The following is a 15,104-nucleotide window of genomic DNA, read 5'->3' on the forward strand; positions in this document are numbered from 1 at the left end:
TACTTTGCTAGCAATTTATTCGCACAACAATAAAAATATAATATTTCCATAGCAGCAAAGAATTTGAATTATGCACTGCTATATACATGTATATATCTATTCCTCTATAATTCTCCATCTGGCAGGGAGAAACCGTAATTGAAAATATTAAAAAGATTACTGTTGGTGATAAAATACAATCTGCAAGACTTTAGTGTCAAATGTCTCCTCTGCTGTGTTCTACATCAATGATATAATACTGGATGAGCGAGCAGTCAAGTCATCATTTTGAATGTCATAAGTCATCAATGTCAGTGATTCTAATTCTGGTATACAGTCATCACCTATGATATATAAAAGTCAATTCCTAACTCAAAGCAATGCATCACTGCACAATATAAGTTGTAAATGTATATTCACAGGCCATGTTCATGACCAAGACTGCATCATGTGGTTAATGTCATCGCCATGATTGTGAGCAGTTCAAACACAGTGAGTCACTGCAAACTAAACTATACAATATTTTTTATGATGAAAATTGTCATTGTTATATATGCAAATACTGTACAGATACTACTGGGAAGATTATTTCTGCTAGATGACTTGAAATATTGCTCTGTTACAGTAAATCACACGGCAACAAGGTACACGATGATGCAACATTGACAATGAGTCGTTACCACAAGATTGGAATAATTAACAATTATTAATTAATGGACTTTGTAGGGGTCAATATCACTTCAAGTTCATTACAAATACACGCAAGGATTTTCAGAATGGAACTATACAAAACATATTCATCAATTTACATCGCTAAAAACTTCGCAAAGATATTTATCTAGAACTTTCAATTGACAGAAACCTATGTAAGCACACACACACACTCTCGCACACTCACACACTGCTGCTGGAAATCTCAATAAACCTCTATACGCACATAAATGTGGTGAAAATCCAGAAGGGAAATAAAACATATATCTCTTTATATTCCCATAATCTTATGATTGCATCAGTGCACGGTCGGAGGGACCGTTATCAGTGATACTTATAAACTACCTGAGTCACACTGCCAGGCTTAAGTTTCTTCAGTGCGGTTGTCCAAACTGCTTGGGTGTTCTCCCGTTTAAGACTTTCACTATACAAGAACTGTCAGTTCATTTGGACTCCATGAAAGGTCATGATAATCCGACTTGTTAAAGATAAACGATAAAAATATTTTACAGATCAAAACACAGCTTTAATAGTATTAATAGGAAAATTTTGACTTTTTTACAATGAAACAGGATTAACAGGACAAATTCAATTATTTACAAAGACTACTTACAAAAAAGTTGTCCCTGAGGAAATCCAAAATTGCAATTATTTTTCGATGTCACTTCCGATAAAAATCTGTATAAAATTGTTATCTATTGACAAGATCAATAATTTCACAATTACCTATTTCAATAACAAAGTTCAAGTTTTAAAATTGATGTCGTGTTGAAGGTAGAGAGTTATCATTGGTGATGATCAAATTCGTTCTAATGAGTCTTATAAACACTAACTTTACATCTGTACAGCTACAATAAATATTTTTGCATTTTACAAATTATTTACAGTCTGTGTAATATTCACTGGTGTGAAGATTCAGTCATCAGATCCTTCAGGTTCTGTCCAGACTGATGAAATGCAATCACTCTTTCCCTCCTTCTCAAGAAACCTCTTCCTAGTTATGAAAAACAAACAAACATAAGTGGTGATGCAATGGTGGAATTCTGAAATATGCCATGCCTGAGGCCACAGTGACTATGCGTATGTGTACTTTGCCTTGCAGCAAGATGGTAAGGCAAGAAATGAAGTCAAATTGAGATATATGAAGAGGCAGGCAAATTAAAAATCACCTTTTTAAAGTTAGGGACCATGAAAAAAATACAACATGTATTTCAGAGGGGTTGGAGTTTGGCTTTGTTTTGATTATCTTGCGTCAAGTTGCACTGATTATATGCCACATGAAGTTTTAGCACATTCCGACTTTTGCCTTGGGGAGGGGCAGAAAGTTACATGCAACAAGTTGCTGCGTTTGCCATGCAAGTGCTGTCCACGACTCTTGAAGCTGACCACGCTGACTAAATATGCTTCACACACACCACCGGAATAAATCAGATTACTGGAAAGTCCAAAGCAGTTTTTATTCGTAATGTTACAATATGAATTGGGCACATTGTAGGAGATCTACATTCAGTTTCTGGTTGACTGTGAATAATACTTCAGTGAGATTTCCGAAGATGTGGTGGAGATAACACACTGCAGTCATGGTGAATGCAGAATGCAAATCATTGATGAAAGTTATTGATTGTTTTTCTATTCATATAGGAGCATTCATGAGAAAAGGGACCATGACTCTTCAGCTTGCGCTGCTGTCATTATGGTGTGCTGCATATAGCGCCCTCTATCAGCCACTTAAGAATTTTGGCACTGAAGAGTTTTCTATTTACCCAGTAATCAACACTTGCAGACTCATATTATATCATTTAAAAGGGGAAAGCATTTGAAGGCATCAGAGAAAACCCTTTCAATAATAAAAGTGACGCAGCTAAGATGAAATAGGGGCGTAAGCATCTCTTCCCATTTCTTAACTTTTCATACAAAGTTAAGGATTGAACAGCTCCTTGAGAAAAGCCAGTTGGCTTCTTAGTTTCTTAGTCAGACATAAGTAATACTTACCACATGACAGGAAAAAAATCAGCAATCAGTTGTCTTGTCTCCCTAGCTCTCTTCATTTCCTTGATAGTCCAGAGCAGGAACTCACATCCTAAAGTCTGAGATGACAAAATACATACTGTAGGGTCAGTCACGTTTTTAGTGTTCACTTGTTTCCAAAATTGAATTTCTTTGACATATTTGACACGGTCATGAACAATGAAATCTCTGCAAATACACCGATTTAATGGTTTTTGTTTGCCTGAATTAATGTAATCCATTCTACAGTAATATCAGACTAATGCTGTACTTACAGTAAATTTTAAGATCTATATATCGTATCTAGATCTAAATGTCTAATATATATATATATATATATATATATATATATATATATATATATATATATATATATATATATATATATATATATATATATATATAATAACACAAATTACTTCAAGTACAAAGTAGTAATATCTGTTACTTAAGTTTCATGCATCCTGCAATCTTCAGACAGAAGTGAAAGGATTCTTAGCTCTACATATGTTTGGGATGTACCATTCTATTCATAGGTGGAGTTAAAATTTGATAAATAATATTTATTTTGGTGGCAACATTTTGAAACCAACTCAGAGCGCTTGTCTAACAGTGTAGATTTGACAGCATTGATAACGTGCAGCTTTTCTGATATATAAAGATTATATCGCTTGCTTATGTTAGTCTTGCTTGTGTTAGAGTAATTCGATGTTTGTCAAAGCTGAGCAAATTAGTACACCACTTTGTATTGTAATACTGTCCACGGTATTTCAGTGAAGCACTACAGTTGTTATAAAAGAATACATTGGTAGAGCCCAGCTCACCTGCCACGCTCTAGTAGATTGATTGTCCAATCCTAGCCACTGTTGTATCTCGCTGATACGCCTGTTGATTTTGCTCTTGGATGAGGACTCACTGAAATTGGCGCTCTTTGCGTATGAATTGCAGGCCCCCCTCACCTTCTCTCGTATGGCTCTGACAATGATGTACCTGTCGAGGAATGAGGAAGCACTGCTGGTTATTGCAAAACTCACAGCAATGCGTGCTTTTCATATGGACATGGGTGATAACACTGTAGGTATTTTGGGGAGCATATAAGGTAAACAAATAAAGTCTGATTATCAGGAAATTAGTGATTACAAAGTGTACATGTATCTTTGGATACATATTTTGTAGCACAGTAACGTACATATTGACAAATGGCAGAGATGTTAGCCATTTTGAATTTTACAATTGGTTAATGGTAGGTGATTTATTTCTATGGTACCAAACTTTACAGGGTGACCTCTGAGTTTTGTTCCTGATTTGATAAAGAGTATGGTTGAAGGTTTCATTGAGGAAAATTTGGGCAAAAGTTTAAGTCTTTCCCTTAGGAGGGGTAGTCTACCTTAACACAGGGTACAGTAACATTGGCCATTTTGAATTTATAATCTTTGCAAATTTTAGGCAATTTGTTTTCTCTAATCCTGAACTTTGCAAGATGAGTCCTGATTTGTATTCTTGTTTGAGAAAGGAAATGACAATAATTTCCTTGAGTAAATTTTCTTTAAGGTGTGTACTACTAGAACACAAAAAGAGTCCAGTTGTATTTGAATGAACCACAAACACACCATCAACTCACCAAATGGTTTTCTTTTTAAGAAGACCAATTACTGCTTCATCTGCATCCAGGAAATAGAAAACTTCTCCCTCATACTGGTAGCCTTGTCTGACTGCCTTCATTCTTTCCTCTAGTTGAATTATTGGCAGAACATCATACTTCACTGTAGATAATCCTACGGCTTGAGCGATCTTTGAAAAAAACATAAACATGTTACTGCTGAATGCTGGAAGTACTCTACTTTCAATACTTTTTTGTCACTTTACTTACATCATTAAATTCAAAGAACAGCTTCCTTGTCAACAGACTGACTTTGTGATAGTACCATATTGAACATTTTCATAGTTACGAATGATATTACGAAGCCAAAGAAGTGATATTGCCGATTTGGTGAATTAAACTACAGCCATATCCATACATCTGTTATGTACTTTTCTGTTAACATTTCTGGTGTTGGAAGTTATGAAAGTGAAAATTCTAAGGGTCTGAAAGTGTCAGAGAATCTGCTTTTGAATAGAAGACAAAAAGATTTGACACTCACTTGCATTGAGACATGTGGACTCACTGCACACAGCTGTGATTTAGAATCTGCCTCTAACACTGAACTTGTCCACGTTATGAACTTCAGCTCAGCCCTGAAAAAAAGGGGGGGGGGGGGGGGAATGCAGAAATTCAAAAATTCAGAAATGCAGAGTTAAAATTGACAGTCTATGACTGCATGCATACTATTGAAAAGGATTTAATTTGGAGGATTAGTGGCTGGTCATGGTGGTAAGTTTAGCAAAAACAGTTGTGGTACATTTTTTTAACTGTAACTGAGTCTATTTGGAATACCGTATTACCGTATGATAAACAGCCAATATATTACAACACTTCATTCAAGCAAAAAGAACTTAAAGAGAGCATTTTCATCGAAACATCTTTGTGAGAATGATATTTTTATTCTATTTATCATTTGTAAGGGTATCAGTCTACTTACTGCTTGAGATGTGAGAGGTCCTCTACATGTTGATAATTAGGCTGTAGGATTTCAAAGACTGCTGTGAAGTGACTGTGACACAGAAAACTCAGTAATCTGAAGAGAGAAGGGTGTGACAAGAACATTACATACCCAAAACTCAGAAATCCTTATGCACACTAGAGACTCATTGCCTATGAACGCTCACATAATTCGATGACACAAGAACACTGAGGACAGTACGTAGGTGACAGTGTTTGATCAAGAAATCAACTCAGTGGTTTCGATGTGGTATCAAAGGAGCCATCATTCCTTCTGACAAAGGAGAAGAAGATGGACCCAAAGACTACAGCTTTGCTGGTTTTGCTACTAATGAGAGCAACAGTTTTATTTTCTCCTTCATTAAGACATAGACCCTGAACATTTTTCGAGTGTCTATGCTTATGACAAGAGGATTTGAAATCATAACTTACAAGATTGTGTGGATTCATCACTTAAAATTCATTCTAGAAATTTCACTAGAAGGAACTTTTCCAGTTGCTATTGTTTTCTCAACGACATTTTCAAAAAAATCAACTTGGGGATGTGCACTGGTGCTATTTAGATAGGCTTGAATCTTTGGATTGATTGGTCTGTTTCTGGGGTCTGTGCTAAATCTTACTGATTCGAACTATGAGGGCGCCCTTCAGTAAAACAGTGAATTGTTAGTGTCCTGTAATCATTTATTTTCAGCCGGAAGTATGCATATGTCTGATATGAAGACCGTACTTCCAGAGTTTGAAATTCAATTTTTAGTATATAGTACTTTGATTTATGAAGACCTAAAACATATTGTTGGTCAAAACGAAAATGGTAGAGGTCATAATAAAATGCATTTCCAGGTCAATTTCTGCTGATAAACCTTCCCTTTCCAGCTTGTGAACTTCTAAATATCATTTATTTATTACACATTGGATGTACTGTTGTTCAAAAACACTGATATTGCTGAATGTTGGTCGACATTTCACTTTTATTCATTACAGGGTAATGGTGAATCTAAAGTGCCATGAACTAACTGTCAATTCAAATAAAACTGCTGTTTGAAATCTCGTACAACTACAAATTTCTGCGTTGTTGGAGTGATTCTGACTTGCAAAGACCTGTGACAATCTCAAAACCTTTAATGGGGAAAAGCGTTGGTCCAAAAGGGTAACTAACAACTTTTTTTGGGGGGGGGGGGGGGGCGGGGGGGGGAGCAGGGGGTGGTTAGTATGATTCAAAAACAAAACCATGTGCTTTATGTATTCAAAAAGTGAATTATTGTCACCTTCATTTGTGGGATTAACTTAGAAGTACTTTGACCTCTACTGAATCTCTACTTGTGAAGAAAGCTAAAAGTTGGTGCAAAACTCTTCATTTCAAAAGTAATGCATTCCTTTGGAATTTCTCATAAAGTATTATTACCTTTTTCTGCAGTCCTCATCCATTTCTTCCAGTGAATTCCAAATTGCTAAGCAGACTTCTTTGGCAACTTTGTATCTGCTGTCCGTATGTTTCCAAATATCATCTGCGACAGAAAGAGACAAGAAAAAAATACTTGATTTAATTATGAAACATTTATCTGTATTTTAACTTCCTAAGAACAGGATCTTCTACTCATTTTCCCAGTCTTTAAACTCTTCTTTCTCACTGATAGCATTCCTTAATTTTTTCCTGAATGTGAAACTCACTCACAACAACTTGCAACACTGAGCTACGATCTCATAGAGCATGGGTGACACATGAAGGAAATTTGTTTCATGACAACAAATATCAACAGCATCTTGCTATATGTTTTCCTCTCATGTACTCACACATACTGTGAGTGAAAAGAACAGAAATGTTATTAAATCTGCACTGCAATTGTAAAACCCACAAACCTGAGGTACAGTCAGTCAATGTTTTTTCCATGGCAATGTGTGCTTTTGAGTCATAATACTCAACTTTCAGGATAAAAGTGGATAATTCTATTATTTTTCATAGCACTGCGAATAATATGAAGTCAAAACCAGATATAAATTTCTCCATAGAGTTTCTCCACATCATTGGACTGGCTAGACAGGACCATAATTCAAACGGCAATGTTACAACCATCCAACACTTGCACAAACTTTCACAGCCATAGCTTAAGCACATACAGACACATACTACCGCCTGTCACACACTAAACAGTATATGGCAACAAACTGCCTGACTAGACCAGCTGGAGTGTTAGGATTCAATGGAAAGAGAACTCCACTTGCCATTTGATCTAAATAGTAAGTGAACATTTTTGGAACCTCCACAGAGCACTACTCTACTTCCAATGTGTCTGGCACTGAAGTGGGCAGCCTCACCGTTGGCCTTTCTGGTAGCAACAAAGTGAGTGGCTTCATCCAAGGGCTGCAATGAGAAAAGTTTGAAATTTATAATGTGCCGAATATATACACTTGGTAAAATGAAATTATTCTAATTATCTAACCTTGAATAATCTCATGGGCCAACCAACCCTACACTCTATTATTTAGTGCTGAGCTTATTAGAAAATAAAGATTAATTCTTCATTGGAGACAAAATGATAGAATTTTAGTTTGCCTTTTTGGCAACTTACACCCATAGAAACCAGTACAGTACAATAACTTTTTACCCATTCTGTCATTTTCAGTGATATCCTTCAAGCGGGTATTCAATTTCTAGAAAATACATGTAGATAATGCATGCATATTACGAGGACGTGGCTAGCAATACAGCAGAAGCTGGAAGCCATGACTGATTTTCTTTTGTGTTCAAAATCTAGATCCTGACTCTGTGCTTTTCAAATGACAGTACATTATCCAGAAGATTTATTTTGAACAATTTTTATACCTTTGTGAAATACTTCTGCCAGGTGACATTGTCACCTCTGCCATTGTCATCTTCATCTCCAAGCCCTCCAGAGAATTTCTTCAGAGCATAGATGATGCAGGACAGAGATGAGTGTGGACCACTTGTTATATGAAGGAAGGAATTGCCCCTTGCAACCTATCAAATGAGAGAAATTATCGAGACGCTACTGATATTACACTTTAATCAAGCACAAATTATCAATCATTTTCTCTTTCACTATGATGTTCTCAATGTTAACTTTCATGTAAAATGATTTCAAATTGCAAATTCTGCCAAGAATGTTTATTTAGAGATGTGATTGTTCCACACATTAGTGTCACTTTTTTATGCTATAATAAATAAATGTGACATTGTCTCTCTTGGCACACCTTGGTGGCTTATATTTGATAACTATATTGTATTTTTCTTCCTGCAAACTGTTTCAGAAGTTTGTTTATGAGCATGTAACTTTATAAAAAAGTGTAAACCACAAAGACAAAACATTTAAAACATTTATGACTCACCATCATTTTGACTGCATATGACGTTGAACCTTCAGCAAATTTGCAAACTCTGGTAACAGCTGAGGCAATCAATACGTATACTGGTGTTCCGAACCACTACAATAACCCACTGGACACCCTCCCCTCACCCCCCTTCCAATACAGAAGTCCAGCCACACACCATTGAAAACAATATGGCTGAACCATAGGATATCAATGAAAGGGGAGATAGAACATACCTTAGCTCTGATGTCTTTGTTTCTCTCATAAATTTTATCATCAGGAGCACCCTTGGCAGCTACTTTAACATCAAGTAATACAGCTTTCCCGCTGGGAATGATGCCTTCCGGTACATCTCCTTGCACCACTTTGACAAGGCTCTTCCCACGGGCCCAATCCATAAACCTTTGAGTACACAAAATTATTTCATTTGTGTCAGATGGACAGAATATATGCAACTGTTTCAAATCAGTTTTACTCTATATATAAAAGCTGGAAGTTGTGTCTCACATTTTTAGAAACCATCCATTATCCAGCTTAAACGGGAAGTAACAGGACTGTGGGTGCACAAAAGGGGGATTACGTATTACGCAGCCATTTGCATACACTGGGCAGGAGTTTTGGAATTTTCATAGCATCGCTTTGAACATACCATAAATTTAAATAATCATGATGGGCAACTTCATTATGCAAAGGGTCAAATGGTCGTACAGGGAACATACTTTGAAAATACTAGTATGTGTTCTCTGACAAAAAACGGAACATTTTTTCAGTTTATTTTCAACTCAAGTTGAGTCACTATATGTATTCACAGACATCATAAGGAAGATTCCATGACAATGAACGCCTGAAACATGATAAAATTATGGGGTTCTAGGATCAAACATGGCATGTCCGATCAGTAGCTTGGCTTTTTTATATTTGCATAGATTTACAATAATCCCATTTTTTATAGGGAAAGTTCCAGTTTAAAGCATTGACAAAGGCTGTATTGTTGAGATCTTTTGCCAGCACAATACATTATTATCTGATACAGTGGTTGGTAGATGTTTATTAAACTATGGGATTTACTGACAACAGCATCATTGAGAAAAAAACAGATGTTGAAACTTGGAGCTAATGTTTGGTTTAGCCTGAAAGGCAAGCCTTTTCTGTAGCTCTAAAGGCTTGTAGTAGCCTCATGTACTTTTAATGAGGACTCTGGCTTGTAAACAAGCTATGTGATTCCATAGTAAAGTCAGGTTTGGTGTGTTTTGTAGAATTTCTGTAGCCTGGGTGTAAGCTGTCACTAGATAGATGCATTCTATGTTCATGAAACTTTGATATACATATATCACTTCAAAACACATAACAGATCATTGTCTTTCAACTGAAAGTACCTTTTCGTTCGATTCTTTATAAATACAAAGCATAAGAAATTATGCAGCTTCAAATTGGCTTTCATGTAATTCTTCAGAATAGAACTAATCATACTCTGAAGACTGTGATCTCAGTGATTTCCTGAATTTCACAACCTGGCTAGCACATACACAGGGACCTGAAAGCACATTGTCTATGATTACATTCATCTGCCACAGTAAAGATTGGACCCAGAATCTATATGGTGCTGAAGAATTATGCAATTTATTAACAGAGGGGTTTTAAATTACTGAGTCTATACTGAACATGTAAAACTTGTAAAACTACACAATTAGGGCTTGACAGTTTTGAAAATTAAGGTCAGCACGAAAGACCGCTTTCCAGATTAGTTTGAATGACATTACTTAGACAATGAAAACTGTATACTTTTAATCGTACGGGACATTCTTGAAGGTGTGTGATATCACTGATAATCCAATCTGCTTCAAATCAGATACAGAGATGGCAACGTTCCAGTGTCCTTTCAAGTTCTTTGCTGTTCTCAGTTAGCTGGCAGCTTTGGAGATGATAGCAGCTTACAAGAGAGAACAGCAAATGAAAAGCAAAAGTAGAAACGTCACCATCTCTTTTTCTGATTTTACAGAGATTTTAATCAGATTGATGATAATCATAAGCAACACTGTGAATACAAATGAGTTGAATAAAACTGATTTAATTCACCTTTCAGCTTGTTCCTGTGCTTCTTTCTCATCCAGTGTCAACCCACCGTCTTCCAGACCTACGGCACATTTCAGATAGCGTTCAACACTCTTCTCTGTCCGTGTTTCTTCATCTATATTCTGCAAGATTGCTTCCACGACATCTTCCTTGGAAAATATTGAGTGCATACCTACTCGAAGTTTGGATGCCATAGTTGAAGTGGCCAGGCCAGGGGAGAAAAATGTTTGGATGAGAAGGTGGGGTATGAAGGAAACGTATACGTGAGTTTTTGTGAATTGGAAAAGTACTCTCGCTGTTGCGTATTGCTTTTAGTGTATGGTGTGTTTTGGCAACACCGGATCTCCACCATATAAGTACTGCACTGCCACCAATGGTGTATTGTGAACATATTGCGCAATAATTCGCAATCAGGGAGTTAATTGTTTCGCCGAATGAGGCAACGGGAAAATACAAATCGAAAATCGTCGCTAGTAAGATCTAGCTGATTTCGAGAATGCTAACAAATATTGCAGCTTCGCACTTGAATAAATGACATATCTGAGTCCATAGTAAGTATTGTTGTTGAAAATATTGTAAAAATGTAAACAAAGTTCCTGATTCCGTATCTTAATTCAGACAGTGACCAGTGTAACTGAATGCGATTTGATGTGACATCGACAAAGGCATGTCTCACAGTTTTGATATCGCAATTACTTGGAAATCGGAGATGAGTATTTTTTTCGGCACTGACAACAACAAACATTTATAACGGAGATTGGCATGCTCAAACCTTGCTCTGTGGAAGCCATTTCGTTTTCATTTTGAGTCGCCAGGTAGTGCCGAATGAGCATGCGTGAAAGCTCAGCAAAGGTCAAAGATCAACAGTTTGTAATTTATGGCAAGCGCCGCGCTGCGCGCTGTGAGTTCGAGTACAGTTCATGATGATTTTGTGTCACAGGGGACGCTGCACGTTGATTGATAGTTGTGACCTTGACACACTCGCCGTGGCGCCGAAAACGAAAACATTTTCACAGAAGAAGACGACGCTTAGGTAGATAACTACTTAACAACTGACGTTTATATTGTTGTTGAAATTGTAGTCGGATATGAGCTCAGGGCAAACCAGCTACGTGTAACTGTAGGTACGTAGTGTCAGGTAAAGATCCAGCGTGTTGTTGTCAAATGACTTCGCTTGCCGAACGTGAGCTAGATTCATTGCATTTTACAGGCAATTACTAGAAAGGGTGTGGGTATGTTTATCTGGATGTCTTTCAATGATGCGTATTGATTTGAACTTGACGTAGTGTGATTTTGTTGTTTCTTGCAGAAAGATGCACATGTTCGTGGAATCTATAACCCGTTGCGGAAGTTTATGCCCGATGAAATCCACAATGGGATGTCGCTGTTGTTGCTGCTGCTGCTCTTGTTGTTGTTGACCATTCTTAAATAAAGGCGGCGAGCGATCTTTTTCGTAAACAAATCGATTGAGAAGATTCACCGTATCATCGAAGGTAACATACTCCAGGTAGATTTGCTAAACCATTTAGGTATAAAGAAAAACTTTCTTTTACGCTTCCATGATCCGAGAAACATGTTTTTGTCCTCTGGCCTTTCCTGATTATTTTTCGCCGTCATGAAAAGGTCGTTCAACTTTGATAAAGTACTCTGAAAGTCGATAAATCGTTCTCAAGTCAAAACCGGTGTGTACGATCACGATATAAACACGCGTCTCTTTCGTGACATTGTGAGTCACCGATCTGCAATTGTGTATAGCGGGATCCAATAATATTGGATGTGTACACACAGCATCGTGTGATAAAGTTGGGACTGATGTGATGTTAACAATAAACATGAGAGAATCTGCACGACCTATTATTTGCTTGCATCAGAGTAAATATAATCGTTGAGGTAAACCAGGACCGTTTTTGTGCGCTACCTATGGTATTTGATGAGACACATATCTATCTATCTATGAATAATGTAAATTTCTTGAATGCGGCGATATTAAACTATTCAAAAGCTTGCTTCTTTCACAAATAAATTTAATGTAAATTCCCATCAACCACTTTGTTAATCCATGGACAATTTTTTTTACCTTCTTGGTTAGTTAATTCAGTGACAATTATTAGTATACAAGTTCATTACAATAGCTCCTCACTTGCACATGGGCGGCACAGGTAGTAATTAATAATTTACCCATAGTACCAGTATAGTAGGTAACTGTCAACATGAGTGTACACCTTTAATGGATTGGTTTTCTTAACCCTTTCACCACCATGGTCTGGCCCAAACCCATTGTTATCAATGGTAAGTGTGGAACTATTTACAGGGAATAGGGGTGAACAGGTTAAATGGGCAAGCATTATCTGATTAACAATGGCAATATGCAAATCGTTTTCCCAGTTGGAAATGGGCAAGGTCTTATACTTTCAATGACCACTCACTTGCTCCCATCTGCTGCCGGACATCAGAGCTGGGAATCCCAGCAGGTATGTCTTTTTGGCTGTTTTGGCCTCTTTAGCCTCATACCTGGAGTAGGGCTACTAAATCTTTTGCCGATCAAGTATACAGTTTATCATCCAGCATAACCATGAAAAATATGATTAATCAGTCTTTTGAATGTATAGTGATATTTAAACATGTTGATCATGATGATGCATTCAACATATAGGTACCAAACATCAAAAGACTTAGACAAGTGGTCGCTGCGCTGCACATTCGACATTTATCAACCATCTCAGAATGAGCCTTTGATGAAACAGATGATAAATGGATAATGCCACTGTTTTATGTAATATTCCCAAGTTTGAGTCGACATCTCTACATTTTATAATCTTGGCAGATATTATATTAAAATACATGAGTTTTTTCTTGCAAACTATTTAGAGGGTGACACACATGTTCTCACCAGAGTATCTCCTTTTGCAAGTGTTTCGTCACACCTACCCTGTTTCTCCTCTAAGTGAATTATGTGTGCTTGGTTGAGTCTGCATGACACATTCTCTGTTTTAACGTGTGTTTGTGACTTCGCTTACATTGTAGAAACACTTACTGGATACTTTCAGCCTTTGTAAAAAATTTTATAATTATTTATAGAGTCAGAATTATACATGAACTTTTTTTCAAAGCAATGATTCATTTCTTAATTTTAATGGCTCTCAAGTACTTGTGCTCTCATTATCTTACAAATTTTAATTGTTTACCGTATGCAACTGCTGGAATAACCTTTTTGGAAGGTAGAGAAAACAGTGTGTGGTTTTGAGAAATATTGTAAAGGATACAGTTTCTGTTTACAATAAGTGTATAAACCTGATAACACTAAGGTTGGCAATGTCAAGTGTAAACAATGTGTATGCCATCTATATCAACAGGGACAAAAGATGGTCAAGTGTCTTGAGATCAAAGTGGTGATAGAGCTGCGGTGTTTTACAGATCAAATTTGCCAAATGTGTTGATTAAATTACAATAACATTTTGATGTTGTCTGTTGTCTGCAAATTTAGAAAATTGGCATATTTATAGTCAACTCATCTGAATTTAATATGCCTAAGATATCACAGTAACTACACTGCTATGTTCTCAAGAGTTCAGCTGTACCTAGATCTGGTTTGAATGTGATGGACCAGTTGTTTGACTAGCTAGCAACTGCTTGACACAGTGTACCTGATAAAAACTAAGTGACTGCATTGTATTGGGCGAGTGTAGAACTATGACCATGAATCAAATGATACAGCATGCCATCATTCCATGCAGTCAAGGATGCAGTGTGAATTGATTTCGTCTCAGTGACAATGACACCTGGAGCAAGGCTTTATCGTGTGACCTAGAGTTAAGTCCCACAGGCAGGCAGAGTCCTGAAATTATTCCTACAAAGGTTTGCAATATTTCCAAGTAAGAGAGGGAACACATTGGAGTTGCTGTACAAACACCAGCACTGGTCCCGAAATAGACAAGCTGGAGGTACTGGCAGTCTTTATACATATGGTAACACTTTCGGCTCTGACCACAAACCACAAACTCCAAACTTTATTTGAATTAAGTCACTCAACCAGAAGCATTGATTGTAAGTGGGGGACCTCAATGCATGAATACTGCGTGAAAGCCATTCAAATACTTGAGGTCAATCATGATTAATAGGAAAGCCAGCTGTGACGATTACTGTCTTGATGCACACTGGGACAAAACACGATGAATTGTAAACAAGAGATTTCAGAAATTTTTCACTGGTGAATTATAAATTTTTGATCTGTTTATTACTCACAGTAACCTCAACAACAGAAGGCCAGGCATTAGACGTTTCTGAGTAAAGCAGTGTGTGAAATTTGTGATGGTAACAGCTGCATGGCAGGTTGCATGTACACATTCTGTAACTCTGTGAACTGTTAGTGTACATCCTAATTTGCAGATGTTCATTGCTTTGTTTTTCT

At 36.9% G+C, this 15,104-nt stretch overlaps 2 protein-coding genes across 7 annotated transcripts in view; one reads left to right on the top strand and one right to left on the bottom strand.

Annotated features, from left to right (window-relative positions):
- Positions 1–11,607, bottom strand: LOC139147426 (uncharacterized). 2 transcript variants are annotated; one of them, XM_070718531.1, is made up of 12 exons: positions 11,469–11,607; positions 10,700–10,868; positions 8,860–9,025; positions 8,118–8,273; positions 7,517–7,655; positions 6,699–6,801; positions 5,277–5,372; positions 4,839–4,932; positions 4,319–4,488; positions 3,522–3,687; positions 2,683–2,777; positions 1–1,684 (listed from the first exon to the last, which is right to left on the bottom strand). In XM_070718531.1, exons 1-12 carry the CDS (start codon positions 11,527–11,529, stop codon positions 1,606–1,608), a joined length of 1,494 nt encoding a protein of 497 aa, XP_070574632.1. In that variant the 5' UTR covers positions 11,530–11,607; the 3' UTR covers positions 1–1,605. The 2 variants fall into 2 exon arrangements, with proteins under 2 accessions (XP_070574632.1, XP_070574633.1); XM_070718532.1 differs by lacking the exon at positions 11,469–11,607 and having other exon boundaries at positions 10,700–11,057.
- The window catches only part of LOC139147425 (kelch-like protein diablo), a 27,181-nt gene continuing 23,668 nt past the window's right edge, over positions 11,592–15,104 (top strand). Inside the window, exons 1-2 of one of the 5 annotated variants that reach the window (XM_070718525.1) lie at positions 11,592–11,729; positions 12,006–12,203. Coding sequence is in view for 1 of the 5 variants with exons in the window: in XM_070718523.1 (XP_070574624.1) it covers positions 13,030–13,167 (138 nt within the window). In the remaining 4 variants the exon portion in view is untranslated. Of the gene's footprint in view, positions 11,821–12,005; positions 12,204–12,993; positions 13,168–15,104 lie in introns of those variants that run through there. The other 4 variants (XM_070718527.1, XM_070718528.1, XM_070718529.1 and 1 more) reach the window with 4 other exon arrangements.

Source organism: Ptychodera flava, chromosome 13 (assembly GCF_041260155.1).
Source record: "Ptychodera flava strain L36383 chromosome 13, AS_Pfla_20210202, whole genome shotgun sequence".
Lineage (NCBI taxonomy): Eukaryota > Metazoa > Hemichordata > Enteropneusta > Ptychoderidae > Ptychodera > Ptychodera flava.